The 22138-nt window shown below is 39.5% G+C and overlaps 2 protein-coding genes across 3 annotated transcripts in view; both read right to left on the bottom strand.

Annotated features, from left to right (window-relative positions):
• LOC123031250 (synuclein alpha interacting protein) overlaps positions 1-22138 on the bottom strand; it is a 114846-nt gene that overhangs the window by 53641 nt on the left and 39067 nt on the right. The window contains exons 2-3 of one of the 2 annotated variants that reach the window (XM_044445959.1): positions 10312-10410; positions 6725-6828 (exon numbers count right to left, since the gene is read on the bottom strand). In XM_044445959.1, coding sequence (XP_044301894.1) covers positions 6725-6781 — 57 coding nt within the window. In that variant the 5' untranslated portion in view covers positions 6782-6828; positions 10312-10410. Of the gene's footprint in view, positions 1-6724; positions 6829-10311; positions 12198-22138 lie in introns of those variants that run through there. The other variant, XM_044445960.1, reaches the window with a different exon arrangement.
• On the bottom strand, positions 12367-15817 carry LOC123031251 (taste receptor type 2 member 41-like). The gene has a single exon (XM_044445961.1). The coding sequence runs from the start codon at positions 14778-14780 to the stop codon at positions 13806-13808; it is 975 nt and encodes a 324-aa protein (XP_044301896.1). The 5' UTR covers positions 14781-15817; the 3' UTR covers positions 12367-13805.

Genomic DNA, 22138 nt, shown 5'->3' with positions numbered 1-22138 from the left:
CCTATTTTGCAACCAAATTGTGGGGACTCTGAATTCCTAATTCTAGCTAAGCCTGTGTTTGAACTTTCCATCATTTCTTACCCAAAGGCCTTTCTTTGGGATGTTTATAAATAATTTCGTTATCTACAACCCATTCTGGATTCTTAATTACCACTGAAACTTTCTTTTCTCTGATCAGCTTCTGATTTGAGTTAAAAGCTGTTCAAATTAAGGGAGTACATGACAGAGGGCAGTGGGAAGAATTTGGTGCTTGGTAAAGACCTTCAAGGATGAGGATTCCCCATGGATCATATTCTACCCATGGGACCATAGTTCCCCTACCCTGCTTTAAAGATGTGAATGGCTTCAGACCTAGTTACTTGCAACACTGCCTTCTACATCTTTAGTATTTGAAATTTAAGGTCTTTTTCAAAGGCCCTGCTCTGGTGTCACCATAAAATGAGATTAAGTAGGTCACTATGAGGGAAAAGTCCTTTTCAGTAGTGGCACTGCAGTTTATGAAATTAATTTTCCAGATAGGTACCATCTTTGCTGTCTTTCTGGCATCAAGTAAAAACCTTTTCTTTGACCCATACCTTTGATATAATTTATATATTTTAATCTGTTTTTAACTGGGTTCTAGTTTGTATTGTTTATACTGTATTTTAATACTGTATTTTTGTGAGCTGGATAGAGAAGTACTGTTTGTAGATATATAAAGGCAGAACTAAGTAACTAGGTAAAAGAATTATAATATATTCTTGAATTGGGACCAGGACTTAGAGCAGTAGATAATGTGTGGACTTACAGATGCCACTGAGACTTGTATTTCTGGGCTTGGAAACAGATGTCTCATAATCCTTAGATCAAATATAAGGTGATCATTACAACTCCTTAATTCTCCTGTGGGTTAGAATTTCACCTGCTAAAGACTGCCTCTTCTGTCTTCCTCACTCCAAACCCTTTTTCCCATTGTTTATACCCCAGTTATCTGGCTGCTGGCATTCCAGCATGTTGGAAAGTAAAGAAATGGAAGGAAGGACGGACGGACGGACAGAAGGAAAGAAGGAAGGGCCTCCCACCTCCAACCTGGTGTACTGTTATGAACCATGCCAGATCACAAGTAGCCTCTGAAAAGTCTAGCTTTCCTGAGCCATCCGTGAGGACTGGATATGGAAGCAGTCCTTGGGGACGCTACAGTTTTTGTGGGCTACACTGTACGTGCTAGGTGCAGAGTCTTCATTCCCTGCCTGCCTTCCACTTACTGTTACTACTGGAATGCTGGCAGAAGATAGATATGTACAGTGCCATTTGGTGGGTAGGAAGAAGGGAGTGGACCAGGTTGGTTTCAGTCTGAATTCAGCTTGGACATTAGCTCAGCATTTTTGCCCTTTTGGGGGGAAATTGCTTGGCTTAGTGATCTAATTCAAGCATGATAGTGGGATGGAAAGTTTACTCATCACAAGCTGGGCTTGGAGAAAACCCAAGATAAATTAGATCAATTCCTATCAACTGTAACAGAGGGGAAAGCATAAGCAACCTATAACAGCCAGAGGTCTCCAAAGTTATTCATACTAGAACGTAATCCTAGCCTCAAACCTGACCAGTTCTGGCTGCTTACAACAAGGTGGCTTTTGTGGTGTATCTTTCTGCATTTTCATCCCTCAGGTTCAGGACTTCCATTAGGCTTGACTCATGACATGAGTATCTCAAAACTCTGCTTGTTTAAAAATGAATAAAACCAGTGTAGCAATTGTATATATAAATGTACGTTGGGTAACTTACATGATAGAGAGTAATTTATTCAGCTTTCTGATATAATTATGGATATTCTACCAAAGTTGTAAATCACTTTGTCAATTATGTTACTAATCAACGATTTAAGGATAAACCTCTTGTATTGCAAAATATTAGGATTCTTTTGAAATTTACAAAAAGATTGCCCCTACCTGCAGATTTGCATATGTCAGTTGTGGTATAAACAAAGCAATTAATGCATTTTGATATTTGGTCAGTGAAAAAGTTATAACAGAAAGAGAAGCAAAAGGTCTCCACAGAAGACACAAACTTCTCAAAGCCAGGCGGTGCAGTTTAAACTGTTACACAATTGGCAATTTGGTTAGGAATACACATTTATACTCAATTGCTGCGTGTTCTGTTAGGCCAACATTTTTCTCTGTATATTATTTCCTCTTTCTGGGATGACAAACCATTCCATCGTAATAGTATTAAAATATATTTCATCCCTATTAAACATGCTATAAATTTGATTGGTCTTTTAATGGCGTGTTTGATTGCATTAGCAGATTTCCTCCTGCTCAACTCTTGTCTGAGGTATGAATACTTAAAATTGTTGCTTTCTGTCAATACAATGAACAGAATTTTAGCTGAAGAAAATTATTAAGCTGCCAAGAGGGCATGTTACTGCTTTCCCAGGCTATTAACAGCTCTTCTCTTCCTTTCATTTCCTTATACTTTTCCATGGACAGTGGCTACTGAGCCAGCATGTTGTTCCATTCCAAGTCTTACTTTGCTCTGTCTGTTATGTCCTATTATTGAAACATATTATCCCTTTGTAGGCATTGGTTGAGTAAAGTAGACATCTGAGGAGGAGTACACTAGCTTTTTCTTCCTCATGCTTTTCCATTGTCCTCCCTCAGTGGTAGGTGAGTTTCTGAGGTGGAGAGGCTTGTATTCCTGGATTATGAATGCTGATTTTTCAGTGTCCTAAATCACAGAGCTTTCATGGACACAGAATGTTCTCCTCTTTAGAAACTGACATGGGCAAGGAGGAGCAGAGCAAGCAGAAATCTCTCTTATTTACTGAAATGCAGATTGCGCAAGTAGGACTTTGTATCCTCATTGACGTAGAGACTGTAGTAGAGTTTGTTATATCACCACAGAAGAAATAAGCAACAATCCCAATATATAACAAGGTCTAGGCACAGTGACATGGTCAGTTTTGGTTATCGTTTCGCAGACCCACCTGCTAGTTGTTTAGTGCCAGCGGTGGTCTAGATGTTGCAGCCAGTCTGGCCTAGCATCCATCTGGCACAGCCTAACCAAATTCATTTACTGATTTCAGTGGGAGGGTTATCTATATGCTCTGTGCTAGACTATGCCCTGATCATTCATGCTTGCTTGATGGGAGCAAATTAAACTTAGAACTTGGGAGCAAAATTGCAACAGTGAAGCAGCAGAATCTAGCAAGAGCCAGCACACTTAATTGGATTACCACTTATGAAACACTTTAAAAAAATGCATCATCCCTGCCCTCCGCAAAAAAAGATAGAATTATATAAAATAAGCACACGCTAACTTATATGTATAGATAGAAATTTAGAGTTTATTTCAACAATTTAAATAGAAATGCAGAACACCTTGCTATAGTGAGGAAGACTGTGACGAGGTAACCTTTGTGCTTGCTCTGTCTGCTGTTCAGTGTTTCACCCTTGATGGTTGAAATTAAGGCTCCCTCTGCTCTCCCTTGGTTCATTATTTTTGAATCAGACCTGGAGCAAGCAGTTCTTCAAATAGAGAATGCCTTCAAATAGAGGATTTTCCTTTCTAAAGTAGGTGAGACTGTGCTATTTCCCTGCAAATGCCTAAATTTGGAACCTTCAGATAGACTATGAAACAGGTACGTCAGAATAAACTTAAGTGACTCAAAAAGAAGTCCATTCTTTACATATGGTAGCATATATTTCATTTTCAGGATTCTGTTCATGATTGCAATATGGGATATTTGTTACTTTATATTTTATCGTATCTAGTTTAAATGCTGTTGGAACTTTGTCACTAAGATCTTTTTTCAAAAGAGGCAAAATTTTCCCTTCAACTTCATCATATGACTGAATTCACTGGAAGTCAATCTTACCTGTGACAATGCAAGTTGTTAATGAAGGATAATACTTTTCATATAAATAGAGCAATTTCTTTAATTCAGAATGGTCAGTTACATTTTACAGCACTTAATATTAATGTGAAAAAATTGTTCCACCCATTTCTGAAACTGACAGTAAAGTTCATCTTTGAGGCACAAGGGGAAAGGCAAGAAGAGGTTACATCTTTGTTTTATGTGGCTATAAAATTGGGAGTAGAAATAGTTCTTGGGATATGTCCCTATACCCTGTAGTGATAAAGGCACAATTACCTGGAATATATTATTCTTTGTGGATTGGATCACTGTCGAATGAATTTGCAATCCCTGTTTTACCCTCCCTTCATTAAAAGTCTATATACAGATAGTAATAGATTAAGATCCAATTTAAGAGAAAAAGCCTTCTGAATTTCTTAAACATAAACAGGGGCAGAATAAAAACCTAAGTTCAGCACTCATATGTCTGATTCCCTCACTAATTGGGCATTTAACACATATTTGGTTTGGAGCTTTTATTGGTATTCATAAAATAAAATAACCTATAGTCAAGATCTCATTAGGGACATTGAAATAAGCTGCATCATTAGTTCCTGTAAGAATTGCAAAGTATGCACCATAGAATGATAGCATTTTAATAATGGCATTGCAATTGATTACTGTATTCAGATTCTCCAGGCGAATTGCTGGCTTAAATGGATTCTTAACTTCCCTTAGAGAGCTACAATAAGTTCTTGGACCTATTAACTTTTGTGGATTCCCAAAAGTGTTTTGAAATAGGAGGACATAAAACAGGGAAACATAACAGCAGGTGACTATATAGAGGTGTTCTTTATTCAGAGCAAAACTCCATTTTTTACTTATTTTTTTTCCTTTTCTGGAAATCACAGTAATAAAAAACATAAACATAGTCATATGAAGATGTTCTCATTCTCTTCCCTCATAGCAACCAGCCCAGTATGTTAGGTGAGTTTGCAATCAGGACATGCTATGCTGGTTGTCTGTGTTTCAGGATTCTTGAAATAGGTGGAAGTGTGGTTGGATTACTGCATATTTCGGTGTATGACTTGCTGGTGACTTCTCAGGACTGGACTACTGGATATAGTAAAACCCCTGGATTTTAGCCAGGCACGACAGAAGAGCACCCACCAGGCTCACCAGGAGTTTTAATCATATTTAAGGTGCGTTTTTAAGGACATCATCCTATGTATGTTTAGCTAGAAACAAGTCCAACAACCCTCAGTACTCCTCTAACTAGCTAACCATGGTGCTTGAGGAACACTGGCAGTTGTGTGACTTTTTCCTGTCTCGATTTGCAAAGGATTGCCCCTTCGTCTTGTATGCATTCATTTCAGGACAAGCACTATTCTACCAATCAATGCCACAGCTCAGTTTCCTATTTCCTTAACTGAACTGTAATCCAGGTTAACAGCGATAGCGACTGCCCATGGACTCTCATGTAGTCCTGCACCCCTGGAGATGCAGTGATTTCATTTCACAATTCTACTTAGTGACAGGATTGCTGTCTTTTCAGGAAAGTATTTGGTTCTGGGGGCTACAATTTCAGTTCCATACTGTTGTAATGAACTATAGGGCAGGCTGCACTTAATACTGATTCCAGCTGGATATCATGGGTCACCCAGTACACTGGTTCCTCAGCATCTCCCCTGATTTTCTGCAGACTTCTGAACACAATGTAACAGGATGTTTTTAATCGAGGAAGTATTAACAGTCAGGAGCCAACAGACCTTTCATATCTCCTCTTTTTTCACTGCATCCATAAGTGCTTTCTTGTTTATGTTATTCACAAGCAAAACTTTTCTTGTATTACCACTGTGAAGAGTGGGATAGTAAAGATTTAAATAAATACATAAAACTCAAGTCAAAACTGAACAGCAGCTGACCCACAAAAATGCAGCACTTTCTTAAGAACTTTTATTTTGACTGATTCTGAATGGCTGAGACCAATGGTGCTTCCAGATTTGGCTTGAGTTATATTCACAGAATTTTCACAAGTTGCTGTGTTCAGTTTGTACCCTTCATGTTTCCCACCCTTTCATCTCCTTTTGTAACTAGAAAAATCCCACTAAGGAGGAAAGGGCAGAATAGTTACACAATGCCTTTGACTGGTAATCCTAGAAGGGCATCTTTCTGAAACCACCCTAGGTACCAGAGCACATGGTATGTGCTAGCAGTTCCCATTAGAAATGTTCATATTTTAATGTCCACCAACCCAGTACTCTCCAGATTTTGGAATTTCAGCTCCCATTAGTCCGAGCCAGCATGGCCAATGATCTGGAATGCTGGCAGTAGTAATCCAAAACATCTAGAGAAGACTGTTTTGGGGAAGGCTTCTGTAAACACATCTGCAATCAGGAGAAGTGCTCCCCACATGGACCGCAGCTGTTGCAATGTCAGTCCCATTGCTGAAAACAAGGGACAGAGACACAAAGACTCATGGATGGGTTTTTGCTGTGCAGCAGATTATGGCTGGAAAAGGGGATCAGTGACCAGAGGAAACTATTCTGTTCCCACAGTAAGGCTGTGATGATGTATCATCCAGTTCTGATCTTGAGCAGGAACTGGAATTTCAGAATGTTCTTAATTTTCTGAGTGTAATTATGATGAATTTGAAACCATACTATGGATGACTACAATTTTGCTTTCATGTTTTCAGCTGCTTAGGAGGGAGGACTCCTTCAAGTCTCTCTTTCAAAGATGCTGTAGTTTCTTTCTTTTTAAAGCAATTCTACCCCATCCTGTCAGTCATTTGGGGAAAAAGCTGGAGCAATTAGGCCTAAAAAAACCCCAGCAGAAATACTACCTTTTATAAAGCGGAGAAGTAAAAAAGAAGAATCTTATACTTACAGATATATCATCACTAAAGTCTATTTCATCCAAATCTAGATATTCAGGGGCTTCCATTATTCTGCTATGCACATCTTCATTGGCTTAGTTGGATAATAAATGTTCTATTTAAAGAAGAAAAATGAAGGACAAGAATTAACACAGCGTACTTAAAAGCATTCCTCAATTTGATTCAAAATGAGCTAGCTATTTACTAGGATTCCTGGTGAGCATTCTCACTAGGCATCCAGAAAAGGTTAATCTGCTTTCTAAAAATTCTGTCCTGCTCACTAGAGTGGCACATTTTACACTGTTATCTTCTGTAATTTGTTCCCAGTACTAACTGTGGGGAGTCTTATTTGGAATTCATCCATTCCTCTTTCCCAAAGCAATCATAACAGAGAATAAGAAAAGTATGGGGGACAGGAACTACACATGTGCAACAAACCATCAAGAGAATGGATCCTAACATGGTATCTAAGCTGTAACAGTCTTTTTAGTTTTGATTCCATGTTTTATCAAAGAGAATCTCTGGTTCCCAGTGATTTTTCCCCAGGTTTCATTCATTTCTTATCCTTCTGGACGCTAATCACAACTCCACTGTGCAACTGCACAGGACAGTGGGAAGTTCCCAAACCCTGGGAGCAGGAGAGCTGTGTAATCCCTGAGTGAATGTGCCAAAGCTCAGATGGAGTATTGTTATATATTCTGTGCAAGCCAGTTTTCCAGCCCTGAGGGTTGGGAAGGGGAAGGAAGGGGGCAGGGCTCTTACTAGCCACATGCTGGGGGGAAAGCAGCTTGCAGAGAATACATATTAAGGAACTGTCTAAGCTTTCGCTCATTCCATTCAGGGAACTTTCTGAAGCTTGGTCAAATGCCCAGGGAATGCCCAGAGATTTTCTTCTCAAGGCCCAGTGTTGCCTGAGCTATTCTTGGTGCACTAGCTTGGGAACCACATGGTTATCTGGAATGTGAGCATTTAGGGGCTTTTGCCCAGCTCCGCTCAAACTGTGATTAGCATCAAGTATTTGGATAATAGACTAAACGGGCTGCTTGGCTGGGCGTTCTGTACACAACATCTCATTTACAACAATCAATGAGACTTTATTCACAGCTGGGGACTCATAAAAGACTATCTATGCATTAAACAAGTTCTGCAAGCGTTTCCATGCATGTGCCTCTAAAGTAGCATGGCCAGCCAGAATACTGAGCATGCATGTACTAAACCAGAGGGAAACATCTGGGGGAAATGGCACCTGATTTGTAATACACAAGAGCATGACCAATTGGGAAAATTCATACTTCTCAACAGGCAATTATGAACTTTGGATACATCATGACTCAAAGGATCTAAACACAAAAATGTGAACAAGTCCCAAAGAACAAATGCAATATTCATCTCAAAAAAGAACTGTCAGTCCTACTTAAATTTAATTCTTCTGTATTCACTATACATTGAAGGATGAGCATTTCCATATCTAAAGAGGAAGCTTAGATTCTTGTATTAAAATTGTTCTACTTTTATAGAACAGTTCAAAGGCTACCCATGACAAGCTAACCACTTAATAATAACTGCCTGTTATTAGTCATAATATGCTGCTGTGCTTGCTTACTATCAGTATAATTCAGCCAGTTATGTATTTTTAATTCTCACTGATTTCAGTGAAACAGTTACAGACATGTCAAATTTCTTCCAGTTGGATTTAAAATTGCCTCATTTTGGCTGGACCATGGCCTGTGTGTTTTATTCCCATCTATCCCTATGGCCCTGTATATTATCCAAAACAGCCTCATTAAAAATGCAGAATGCCAAGGTTCTCATGACATCTTTGGTGCATTTAACTGTTGCTTAGTAGTGGAGATTTTGTAGACAAGACTGTAGAATCACTACCAGGTGGATAATAAGGGCATAAGAGCCAGGAGATAGCAATCCTTATTGTCTGTAGGAAGAGAATCCTTCTTATATTCTCAGGGCTTTTACTTAGCAGTTGTGTACAAAATGGGTATCTGAGAGAGGATATCTGAGAGGGCCTTCTTTACCAATCTGCAGGTTGCTGAGGCCATCGGAGGATATCCTCCTGGTGGTACCACACAGACTCATGACCTGATTGAAGTTTCTGAAGTTCCATTTCTGTGAAACTGCCTTTCTGTGGAGATCAAGCAGGTACCACTGCTGTGGTGTTTTCAGTGCCTGCCAAAGACATCTTCGTTCTGAGAAGCCTTTCTTGCTGACCAGCCACAATTTTAATGGCATCCTATTTTTAATACAGTGTTTTTACTCCTTTATCTGCTTAACATTCTTACTGTTTACTGCTCTAGAATCTGCCTTGATATGCAGTGGCATGCAAATACTTTAAGTAAATTAAGAGGGGTTTCTCCCTCCCAGTTGAAGAATTATTACATCTTTTCTGCATTTGATAACATCAGAGGGGGGAATGAATAATGCATAGCCGTAGTGCTAAAGAGAGCCAAGGCAGGCACCCTGACTCCAGCGAGCATGCTGAATGGTGCGCTCCCACTCAGATGCATATGCGGCACAAACATGAAAAGCCAGTCAGATCTAATCACAGTGTGAGACTTAAAGGGCGGGTGGAGAAATAACAAAAGCATGCAGTGCACAAGACTTTTATTAAGAACACGACTGGAGCCTCATGGTTCATACTTGCAAGAGCCACACATATGGCTTGGTGAGTTACTTGTTTTTAACGGGTTTTCCATGCATCATTAAGAGAGGCAGGAAGCAGACACCAATTCTTTGGAAGGCTTCATCTGATGGCTTCTTGTGCCTCTTTGCTATTTTGAAGGCTGTAATAGTGGCAGCATGGTTGCCACTATAAAGGCTTTTGTTTTGCCTTACTTGTTGTAGAAAGAAGTCTATCGCTCCAAACATACATTGTTTGCATTGCTTTCTCAGTACTTAATAGCTATTCCTACACCTTTTTTTCAGCATGGGAAAGAAATGGTTTAGAACCACAAGTATTGTACATGCTTTGCTCCTGCCATCTGCCATTCTCTATTTGTATGAATTTGAGGCAAGTGAATGAAAATTTAGTTTCAGGACTGCATGCCAATTCTATTTCTTCCTTTTCCAATTTCCTTCATTTTTCAACATTGACAACTCTGCTTGAACTTAGTAAATCACAATCTGAAAGATTTCCTAGTAAGTTCTGTATCTCAAGTTGTACCAGTTAAGATTTAACTGGGCTTTTCTGAGCCTGCTAGTACAGAAATTGCCTCCCACCCCACAAAAAAAATCTAATGAAGGCATATAAAGAGTAACGGAATGAAATGCATGGCAGCATACAGCAAGTGTGTCGAGATGTAACCCTAAAACATGGTTTAGTGTTGTGTGCAGGATCTCTGGGCTGATGAGCGACCTACTTCCCTTTTCTGATGTGGCCATGAGAAGATATGAATTTGTTGTTTCTGTTTTTAACTAGCTGCAACTAATCATTATGACCAAACTGGACAAACTGCGTAGTCTTAACTGTAATTTGGACCATGGGTGCAGAACCAAATCTAGCTGGCTCCCAGATGGCCACAGATCCGTTCCCTGGCCATACCCGCTTCTCCCAAATGTTGGTCTTTTTAGTATTTTGGCATCCCACCTTTTGCCTTCTGCACCAGTCAGCTCTAGACTGCAATCCTTGAAAGCTTCTCCAACATGGAATTTGGTCCTTGGAGTGAAAGATGTTCTTTCTACATACCTGGATTAGGGGAAACAGGACAACTTCAGGACAGGCTTTATGCCTCTTGCTTGTTTCTCTAAGTCAAGGGTGGGAAAACTTCAGCTTTGAGGCTGAAAGCTAAATTCAGTTTCAGAGAAAATCTCAGGGATTACTTTCCACTGGTGGGTGGAACCAAATGGAAAGGGATGGGACTGAAAGGCAAAAGAGAGGGGGCAAAAATACGAAACACTGCTCCCTCCAGCAGCATATTAGAACTTACAGCTCTTACTTCCAGGAACTAGCCTTAGGGGAGGCATTTCAATCTTTTAGTGGGAAAAACACTACACAGAATTTGGGAAGAAAATGAGAGTTGTGCGACAGGAGTAGGGCTGTGTGACAATATCAGATGGCCAGTTTGAAACCCCAGCAGCCTAGATTTGGCCTCAGGAGTGAGAATCCCCATCCCTGCCCTAAACCATAGTTCAGACTTGACGAATAACCATGGTTATTTGGAAGAAAAACAATATAAAATGGAAAATGGAAGCAAATGCTTCTGAACTCCTCTCTGGGATTGTGCCAGAGAGAAATACACATGCTCAAGGCTTGGGTGCATAATATTAAACCACAGTTAACCATTGTGCCTGAACCTTATCTATATTCAATGTATTTATGCGTATGATCACTACCATTTCCACTCCTTTTTTGAGAATCAAAAAGATTGAGCCAGTGGAAAAAAATCTTTCATTACACGCTATGGCTTTGCTGCTCCACCATTTTTACAAGATTTCTATTCAATGACTGTGTGAACTAGCTGCAAAAATGATTTTCAGAAAGCTTAAATTTCCACAAACAATGTTCAGGAAGTTTATTATTAATTTAAAAGCTCTTGTAACAAAGGAAGTTTATTAGAACAAACATAAATCACTCTTAAGGCTGTTTTCGTCCTGTAATTGTGTATGATTTATGCTGCAAATGTTACAAAAGGCAATAGGAAATATGTTCAAGGAGCTAAACAAACACATGCAACAATGGAAAAGCAACATCTATGACTTTCTATAACTTGTTTTAAATCCCAGTTATTTGTTGAAATCACAATTCAAGGAAAACTTGAAAGGAAATGCAAGGTTTAGCCAACTTACTTGTTGGGAACTTCAAGAGCATAACCCACATTGGATGAACAGAAGTATAACTACACTGAACTCACCAGGAACATTGCTTCTGCTAAAATAATCAGATTTTCACTTAGTTTCAAATGGAGGCATTTTAGGTTTTCCTTGGAAGGCAAATATATTTGGGTAGTGGAGGTGGGGGCAAGATTTAAATCAAGGCTCAAAAGGATGCTTTCTTATACATTCCTGTTAAATGATTAAATGACATGTATTTTAAGAGCGTATATACTATGAGTACCTTTTCATAGTGTTACTAGAGATACAGGTGCTCTGGGTGTATCTTACACCATTTGAAAATGTAGCACTCCCACTTTTGAAAATGGTGCCCTGTCTTCACCCAAAGCCAGAAGAGTTCATTTTTTTTGCAGAAATTCTGGCTTCATTCTGACCAACACCACAATTGTTAGAAATTAATCCAAACAGCATAATTCTACTGGAGGGGAAGAATAGGTTGACAATCATAAGTTCATCAGAAATATTTGTGATAAGATACCAGTGGAGCTTTGAGTGTATCACTCTAACTCAGTGGTGATGGACCTATGGCACGTGTGCCACAGTGGGCATGCAGGGCCCTCTCTGTCAGCATGTGAGCCAAGTCACCCCAGCATCGCCCCAGCAGCCAAGCATTAGATAACAGCACACATAGGGGCCATGTGCATGCTCAGAAAGGAGGCGTGGCGCCAGGCAATGATGTCATGAGCTGCAACTCATTAGCTGCGACTCACACGAGCTTTCGCAGCTGGTCAGTGCGCTGCCAAGAATATATATATTCTTGGACTGGCTGTGAGTTGTTTTTTCTAAACTAAAACCTCAGTATTAAGGTTTCATTGAAGTGTTGGCACTTTGCAATAAATAAGTGGGTTTTGGGTTGCAGTTTTGGCATCTGGTCTCTGAAAGGTTCACCATCACTGCTCTGATAGTTCACAGGATGCAGAACTCATCTGAAAAGCACATGGCAACTCTTTATTGCTTTATTAGTTAGTTATGCACTCAGTTTATTTTATTGATATTTGCAAGGAAATGTATTTCCATTTTTTTAAAAACAAACAAGCAAACAAAATCAATGCAATATGGAATATTTTATTATTTTCCTAGCATAGCAAATTACAGCATAAAGTATATGGGTATTTATTTAAGACTTTGGAAAAAGTCACATTAATTACATTCTAAAGTAGAATGGAACAGATATCAAGTGTCCTTACATAGAAGTCATGATTTGGTTTGAAATCTGGGTCTTGGATGTTTCAGCACATATTGTAATATTTTGCTCTGCTTTGAATCATGAACATGGTCCTGCTCACTTTTGAAGAGACCAGATAGTGCAGATTCTCAATGGCACCAGACTCCATGCCAGTTGGAAGAGTCTGCTTCTAGGTTTCTGTCACCAAACAGATAGGAATATTTCCAAGGAAGAAGGAATCTAATTTACATAGGTGTCTTGTTTTTGCACTCTGCAGTGGAATTTCACACCTTGCAAATTATACATTCAATCCATTTTGGAGTTTCCTGACACTTTGTGTCAATGGATGAGGGAGCTGGAGGACTGAAAATGGTGCCTGGATCTCCTGCCCATAAATCAATACCCTTTACCATTTCAGGCTGTATGTGGAGGACATCTACACTTTCCCTGCTTCCTGCTTATGTGACCAAGGCAGGCAGTACAACCATGAGGCTTGCTGTACTTTGGTCACTAAAGTAAATGAGAACAGGGCTACTGTCAGAGGTAGGCATGGCTGGGGCACCAGCCAAGGGCTCCCCTTCCCATGGTAGATCACTGACATGATCTCCCTGGACTTGTTCCACCCATTCACAACCACAAGCCATTTGTTCACCTGTCTCCTGCTCTGATCCAGACAGTGCTGTTGGTAAGGAGGAGGAACAGTAGCTGCTGCTGCCAACTGACTTTCTGCATGTCAAGCAAGCAAGAGTTCCAGTTGTGAGCAAGAGGAAGAGGAACAGCAGCATCTGCTGACTATGGGAGAGAAGGGACAGATTCACAGAGGGGTAGGGCACTGCAGGTGTCCTTTCTAAGAGACCCCCAAGAGAATAATGGCTCTGAATGAGAATAATGATAGCTGCTGTAAGGAACACCAGGTTCAGTCCCTGGTTTGCACAGGCAGAATCTATACACCTTGCTCTTGACAAATGATGGAGTGGTGTGGGGAAGAGCTTTCAGTGTAGATGTAGAAACACACATAGCTCCAGTGCCAACACTGTCTTTTCGGTGCACCCAACAGATAATGTTTCAGAGAAGAATTCTGCTGGCTAAGCATATGGAGAAACAAAAGGCGAACTAGCTGATAAGGAAACTGGTATCTTCTCATCCTTACAACAGAAACACCTCATTTGTACTTTGTAGTTAATCAACATAAGAAGATAAGGGCTCACAGCTGAGTATCCTGAAGACAGAACTGTCAGGACTGATGGTGCAAAGTAGTAATATTTGAAATTCTTCAGGCAGTACATTAGAGTAAAGTAAGAAATCCAGAGAGAAGTAATAAGCAGTATTAACAACAGAATATATTTACATGCTCTGAGGACTTCAGTTTCAGTAGCATCATTCCCAATCCATATGCCACCATATGTTGTCTTCTTATGTTGCCAGACAAGGTGTGCTATTCGGAAACCAACTAGGAGCATAATTAGCAGTGGGAGAACATCGACAGCTACTAGAAATATTTTTCCATAAAAAATCTCTATCTTGTCATTTTTGTATTCAGTCTTGCATTCAGCATAAATTAAACTGCTAAATTCCTGGTAGGTTTCATTTTTCAAATTCAGCTGTCCAGTCTTTTGTACATATAGTAGAAGTGGGGAGCAAATTGCAATACCAGCAAACCAGAGAGCAAAAAGTAGTGACAAGTGATATTTCCGAAGGTTTCTGCTTGCCGCTTCAGCTGGAGGGTGTACCACTCGACACAATTTCAAACAGTAGAGTAACGCAAGATATAATGTGAACCATATGGCAAGAGTAGTAGTACAAGTTGTTGTGAACACGATAACTTTGCAGCCCACTGGCTCCAACCAAACACCAAACGCATAAACAGTCTTCAAGATGTTCACCACCAAGTTGTTTACAAGATGGACAAATGCAAGACTGAAAATAAGTGTGAATGAGGTTCTCAAATGTTCATTGATGCATCTCCACGTGCAGAAAATCAATAAGGTATTTCCAACGACACTACTGGAGATCATTACGACACAGGCAAATATTTCCAGTGCCCCATGATTGAGGTCCATGTTCTTCAGCGAATGTTCTTTAGCTGTTTTCCTTCTCCAGATCTATTCAATTCTTTAGAATCCTTGCACTTTAAAAGGCCTAGTAAAAATTCTTGCCAAATTCATAGGCATTTCATTCTCATAAAATGAATTTTCATATTATGTGTCATGTTGAAGAAAGATACAAACAATAATCGGTCTCTTCACAGAATGCAAAACTGAAAAACAAAACCAAGCTAATGTTGTTTAAGCCAATGATTTTTCATCATCTCTTGAGAAGCTGTCATTATGAACAATCACAAGGGAATTCTGTAATGAAAGGGTACCAACTTGTAGCAACAACCTGGAAACCTGTTGGCCTAAAAGCATCTCAGATGCAGAGCTCTTCACTGAACAACAGAGTTTTGATGTCTGTATCTCAACAGTAATATTTATAGAGATTTAATTTAAAAATAGCATTTTCATTGGCTATTCTGAAATGTAGCTCACATTAGATGAGTTAAAAAAAATAAAGATTAGACAAGCAATTACAGAAATTATATTTTCACTCTATGCTGACTAAAAATCCTATCTAAATAACATTTAATTACTAAAAATAAATTATATATATAAATTCTTTAAAATGGAACCAACTTACAAAATCATAGTCTACCTATTACAGATATTAAAAATTCACTATTTTATCTGCCTCTTTTGAAACACAACTGCACCACAGTCAAAACTGAGTATGGGTTTAGGCCAGTAGTGATGGACAATGTCAATGTGGTATGGGCTTTGTCTTCTTCCTCTTCATTTTCCTTTTTAAACAAATTATCAAAAAGATATGAGATAACTGTATTGTCTGGATAAGCAACCAAATTTGCACTCCATGAACACTGTTCAACTTCATTGATAATCTGAATGCTAATTCTTATACGGAATCAGAAAACAGATAAAGTGAACATGAATGGAATGCGCTCCCCAGAGAGGTCCGCCTGGCGCCGTCGTTATTTGTTTTTCGGCGCCAGGCTAAGACCTTTTTATTTAAGCAACATTTTAAATGCTAAATACAATTGAATTTTATCTGGCCAGGGCGGCTTATTTTATAATGCGTGTTTTAATTAAATTATTTTATATGGATTTTAACTTATTGTTTTATCGATGTTGTAAGCCGCCCCGAGGCTTCGGCGAATGGGGCGGCATAAAAACGTTTTAATAAATAAATAAATAAATAAAATTATATGTGGTAAAGCAAAAAGAGGCATCATTTGAATAACTTGTACAATCATGCATCACACATCTGATCAGTCTTTCACTATCACTGATATGTGTTGTGAATGGAACTAAAACTTGGCTTTGCATTATTTGTGAATGGTTACTATAGGCTGAACTATGGAATAATCAAGATCCTGGCTTCATATTCTCATTGGTAAGCAGAGTATAAACCACGGTGTTCTGTTTGGGTTGTCATAGGACATTGTATTTTAAGTAAACTACAATCAAAATGCCAAAGCCAACGTACAACAGAAGAGGCAAGTCTAAGGATGCAGTAAGTGTTTGTGGCTTATTCCACAACCTTTGTTATTCCGAGATCATAACATTTGCAGAAAGTCCTGGCACTCTGGTGCCATATATTTCCATTTCTACACTGGATGCTTTGCATGAAACCTCTGCCAATATCAGCAGTGGTGCTTGGCAGAATTGTGGCATCTTTTTGTTTTTTACTGCTTGTACAATACTCTGAAGGCATCAGTATGCTCTTTGAGTGAGGCATTTACTGTACACTCACGGTACTTTGCAGGTGCTTCGTGCAACACTGTCATCCTCCTGGGCTTCACCTGTGCTTTCCAAGCATTTCTGCACTTATTTTTAGAGTTAGGAAAGTGCCTGTCACACTAAATTGCACTAAAACAAACATGTATTTCTACAACTGCGCTATACCAGAGCACCAACTTGTGGTTGTTATGGAGTATATAGGAAAGCAGAGAGAGAAAAACCCTGGGGGGAAGCACATATAAAGAAGAGAATTTTAATCCTGCAAAGAACAGGGAAGCAGAAACTTCACTAAAATGACAAGAGCATGAGTGAATATACACAGTTTTACTCTCTATCATCTTGCATGATGTGGTTCAATGGGGATACTGAGTTTTGCTTGTTTTTTGCCCAATTGCACTGAGCCTTGCTTCTCTCTTCAAGCAATATCAGTCTCACCAGCATTTTTTTTGTCAATAATCTTTTATTGTTACATTCAAGTGTCTGAGCACACACAGAGTGAAATATTGAACCCTTTCTGGTATTCATTACCCCAAACCCTCCTTATGAACCTTCTGTGTCTTGTCCCTGGGGGAGGGGCACTGTGAAAGCAGGCACCCCTTTGCTCTTTTTGTTGTGCCCCTACCTGTTACCTCTCTCTGATTAAGCAATCTAGTGACTGGCTCTATCTCTTCAGGAGGCAGGAGTTCCCCATTGAAAAAATTACCCATTTCAAAGTCTCCTTCCTTGACCTTCAGCTCCCCCTTGTTCCCACATCTGACTAGACTGGTCCCTTTGCCCTTGGGCTAATCTCCCCCACAGCTAACTCCTCTGGGGTCTCAGGACCTTGAGAGGAGCTGGGGTTTGAAATGTCGAATCACAACTGGGGTTTAAACTGTTCCAAAAACAATCACATCTTCAGAATCTGAACTATCAGACCTGCCTGAATGCATAGCCTCCCATGTGCACACCTGAAATCTGACAGGATGAACACTAACAACACAAATGCTAAAACTCACATAAAACTCATCTTTTTTTGGGGGGATTAAGTTGCATTTTTGAGGCGCATAAATAATAAAAATGTGTGATCCCTAATGGCTATATTTCAGTCTAGGAAATACTGACAATCTTTTGACAGTGGTAGTTGTGTGACATTTCTGTAGCTTCTCACTACAGTTCCCTACTGCAATGAATGGAAATTTCACAGCAGTGGTGCTTAGAACACTGTATACATTAAAGTCCATGGGAAGTACTCATAAATAAGTTTGGTACTGGAGACTTACTACATCCAAGAAGCCACATGAAAGCTGCTTTTTAATGAGGTTTTTTTCCTTCACACAGTTATACTCAGAGGCAAGAGATTTCCTCTCCTGAGCATATGAAAAGGACAATAGCTGTGAGATAAACAAGGTTCAAAGACACGAGAAAGTTCTTCTGTGTGGCAAAATACACAATACATCTAAGTTGCTTTTTGAGAACTGGAGGCCCTTTGTTATCCTATCATCACTGATATGAAAAGTGAGAGATCACAACAGGGTCTCCTGACAGGCCAGCCAACACAATAGTAAACTGGTATTGTTCAGGTTAGCTGTTCAATAAAAATGCTACCTCACAGCACCCCAGGAAAGATTTCCAGTACACTTTCAGAAGGCACACATCCTACTTTATTGCTCTGGATTTAGTGAATGCCTGGGAGAGAAACCTTCAAGTATTTATCAGCATCAACCGGCTTTTTGATAAGGTTTTGCACTGAATTATTTTTCCTTGGTAAGCGTCAGTCTTATCCAAATCATGCCATATTGAAAGCTTCTCTTGAAGGTCTGCATAAAGGTTAAAGATAAAATATGTATCCTCACAAGGAGGTTGTTTATTCAGCATACAGCACAACAATATAGTATATCACTGTTTCCACAATTCTTGAAAGTAAACCCCTCCGGCTTAATCTACTGTGTCCAAATGTGTAGCTTAACATTTTTTAAACATGTTATTGCTTTAAAAGAGTGAGAGAGAGCAAAAGAAAGAAGGAAGGAACAGAGTGTGTGGGGGAGAAATGTGATTGCAAACAGAAAATGAACATTATGACAACAATGATCAGGGTGGCAAACCACCTTCAGCTCCAAGGCCAGAATAAATATCAGAGAGGGGGTTACATTCCAGTGCAGCATAGAGGCAAAGGCAAATGGGTGAGCCCAAGGCAAAAGAAGTGGGTTAAAACCAAATATACCAGCACATTGTAGCTTAAAACTCTTGCTGCCAGTAACTAAAGCTTTAGAACAGGCATTTTCACTTTTCAGAATGGGGAATAATTTAACAAAATGATGGGGAACCACCAAATGATCAATGGTTGGAGAACAGTGGGTGGCTATCTGGGGACCCCCAGAGAGGTAGATTAAGACCTCAGAAGGGATGTAATGTGCCCCCCTAGACTGAGGTTGCCCAAGCTTGCCCTCGCTCTGCTCTAGTTCTGCAAGGTGACATGATATGGCTCGTTCAAAGTAAACATCTTCACTTCTCGCAACGTTTCAATGACTGTTCTTCTCTGGACAGACTATTTTTATTTATCAACAACTAAATGGATTAGAAAGTAAGCCTAATTGCCAAGAAATGTACTTTTCTTCTAAATAACTTGAACTACTCACATGAGACCTGATATTTTTGTGTAACTGCAAGCACCCAACAAGTCCATGTAACTGTAGGAACATACCCATGTTTCTTTTGCTGCTATTCACAGCTGAAAATTATATTAAATATTTTCACATCTTTCCACCTATCATTTAACATCTAATGCCAGGCATAAAGAAACAGCATGGCTTGTGCCGTGCTCTTTTTCTTTTTCCCTGCTCAACTCCTTTTTGCCCAGAACCTGGAACATGCTATGCTGCAGGATGACATGTCCTTAAAAGACTCTCCCCACCGCTATACCAACAAAACCTAAATATATGTTTACATTCTTTATATCCGTGTTTTAAGGGAAACAACAATGTTTCAGCACACAAACCTGAGAAAGAAAACTGAGATGTCTGTATAGCCATTTACAGGGAGGATGTGCTATTAACAGTGTTTTGCTACAGCTTCACATATTCAAACAAAAGTGACAACCTGACACACTGTGACACTGTTTTGACAGTAATAAGTTAGATAAGGGTCTGTAATGCAGTCTCTGGAGCAGTGATTATTCCATCTTCTACAACTCCCTTTGCACAGTCCCCCCCCCCCCGCATGTCTAAATGATGTAAAATAACATTGTTTCTATTAGTTGTCATCTGCATTGTCTGGCTTTTCTCTCATTGACTGAGCATCTCTGTAGCACCAGCTTATTTTATTCATTTTTCCCCTTCTTGTTAGCAATGTATGCCAAGAAAAACATATGGTACAGGATGAATTATCTGCTCAGTCAACTTATATAAAATTTAAAGGAAAGGTTTGATGTATTTTCAGAGCCCATGCATGAATCTGAAGCAGCAGTTTTGTCTAAGAAAAACAAAAAGCTAGCAGTCAGGCCACTGACTAAAATAATGTGATTGATTTCAGGGGTAGGACTGAATTCTGGGACTGGGATTACCTTATCCCTTATCATGTTTATTCAGAAGTTTCTCTGAGTTCAAAAGTTCATAGCTGCATTCAGGGATCTGGTAGTTCTGAAGCAAGCCAGAATAAAATTCATGTTTTTAGCCAGCACACTACAGCTGCCATAAAATGCATTTCAAAAGTGGTAATAGATCACCCTTCAGATCAGTTTTTTTTAAACCTACACAGTGCAGACAGGGTGGGGATGACAGAAAAGAATCCAGATCATCTGTCCTCCTGGACTTCCTGGTTTTAGACTGCTCTAATACCTCTTCCAGCAAAGCTACGTTGTAGACTGGACCAGTTTGTCGCCTCCTCAGGATACGGAGGAATCTTTTCAGGAGTGGTCTCACCATTATTTCCTTCTACGTGGCAATTACTTTTTGCTTTAGAGAGGCATTTGCAATTCCCTTGACCCAGCATTCCCTTCCATATTTAGGTATGATCATTAAGGGTCAAAAGACGCCCTCTGCAACTACTCTCCACATCTTCAGGTGGCAAAGAATTATTTATTTATTTAAAATTTTTATATACCACCCAACTACTAGGGTCTTGGGATAGTTTTACAATAAAAGCAATACAAAATGAAATGGAGCACATCTTCCAATACTTCCAGTATAATAAACCCCACATTCAAACCTATTAAACATTAGAATAATGGGAAAATAAAAAGATCCAATGAATTGTATCAAAACTCAGAATATGGACTGCATATTAACATGGAATCCAAGTCAGCAATCAATTTTATCTGCAAAGGATCTTGCAGACATGCCACCATAGGTTTCAGGGAATTGCACGGAACCATTAGACACCCTAACTCAAACTGCTCCTAACTGCCAGAAGCAGCTCTGCTGGATGACACTGCGAAGAAGCCGTGGGGTCAGAGAAATCAGCATTCTTTCTTTGCTTACACTGGATTTCCTCCATGGCTGGCCTGCCGCCTCTGCTGCTTAATAGTCTCCAAGGAATCATTCACTTGCACATTTGCAATCGCTCTATCCTACTTTCTAGGACCAAGGCTTCACAAGGCAGCTTAAAACAAAATGTAAAAATGCAACACAGCAAAGCAACACTGCAAATGTAATGGCAAGTCAGGTAAGAAAAGGCACATCTGTACAACTGTTGCTGTTTTGACAGTCAAAATAGAGGCTGGCGTCAGATCTAGAGCCAACACAAAGGCAACCGGCAGTTCACTTTGCAATAACAGAGGCCCCCTAATGCCATACTGCATTTCCAGTGATCACGCATTCTTGGCACTGTGCCAGTGAAACTTGAGGCAATAGGAAGTAGCTTTATCCTGAGTCAGACCACTGGTCCATCTAGTCCAGTACTGTCAACTGGGAGCAGCTTTCCAGGGTACCAGGCAGGAAATTTTCCTGCCCTACCTGGAGATTCCTGGGCTTGTACCGGGCAACTTTTGCACGCAGAGCATGTACTGACTATGATTCCACAGTCATGACCAGTGTTAATTGCCATGATGGTCCAGTAACACTGTGGGAACAACTCTGTTACTGAACAAAAATTTGAACTGGTGATTGTGTTCCTTAGTACTCCATTTGCTATTGACAACTATGGCTTGTGGAATATTTGAGTCACTGAAACAATTTACTTGAAGGGAAAACTGTTTTCTTTTTAAAATTTGATGATAATAAATAATTATGATACTGACAAGGTTATCTCCGTAATGGTTTTATAAATCTTAAAGCACAGAATATGGGCTTCCATAGAGCTGCATACTTTGAACGACTGCCTAGAATAACAAGCTTGTTTGTTTCAATTTGCCTTAAAGGAGAGATCAAAGAGGTAGAAATTAATATTTGTTATTTTATACTTTAAACACTATACACAGATCATGCTCTCTGCAAAAGTTAATGTACTGTAAACTTAATCTTACTGAAAATACTAAAACAAATTATAGGTCAGCTTATTTGTTTAAACAGTTGTATATTATTTGTTTTGTTTGATTACATTTACTTGGAATTCCTAAAGGACTTTTGTCTGATAATACTATAAAATATCCCATTGTCATTTAAAATTAACACACTTGTTTCATGCAGCCCTGCTCAGAATGGTTTTGCATC

Source organism: Varanus komodoensis, unplaced genomic scaffold (genome assembly GCF_004798865.1).
Source record: "Varanus komodoensis strain SLA01 unplaced genomic scaffold, ASM479886v1 scaffold5, whole genome shotgun sequence".
Classification (NCBI taxonomy): domain Eukaryota; kingdom Metazoa; phylum Chordata; class Lepidosauria; order Squamata; family Varanidae; genus Varanus; species Varanus komodoensis.
The sequence above is the reverse complement of the archived record's forward strand: the minus strand, read 5'-3'. Positions and strand labels throughout refer to the sequence as shown.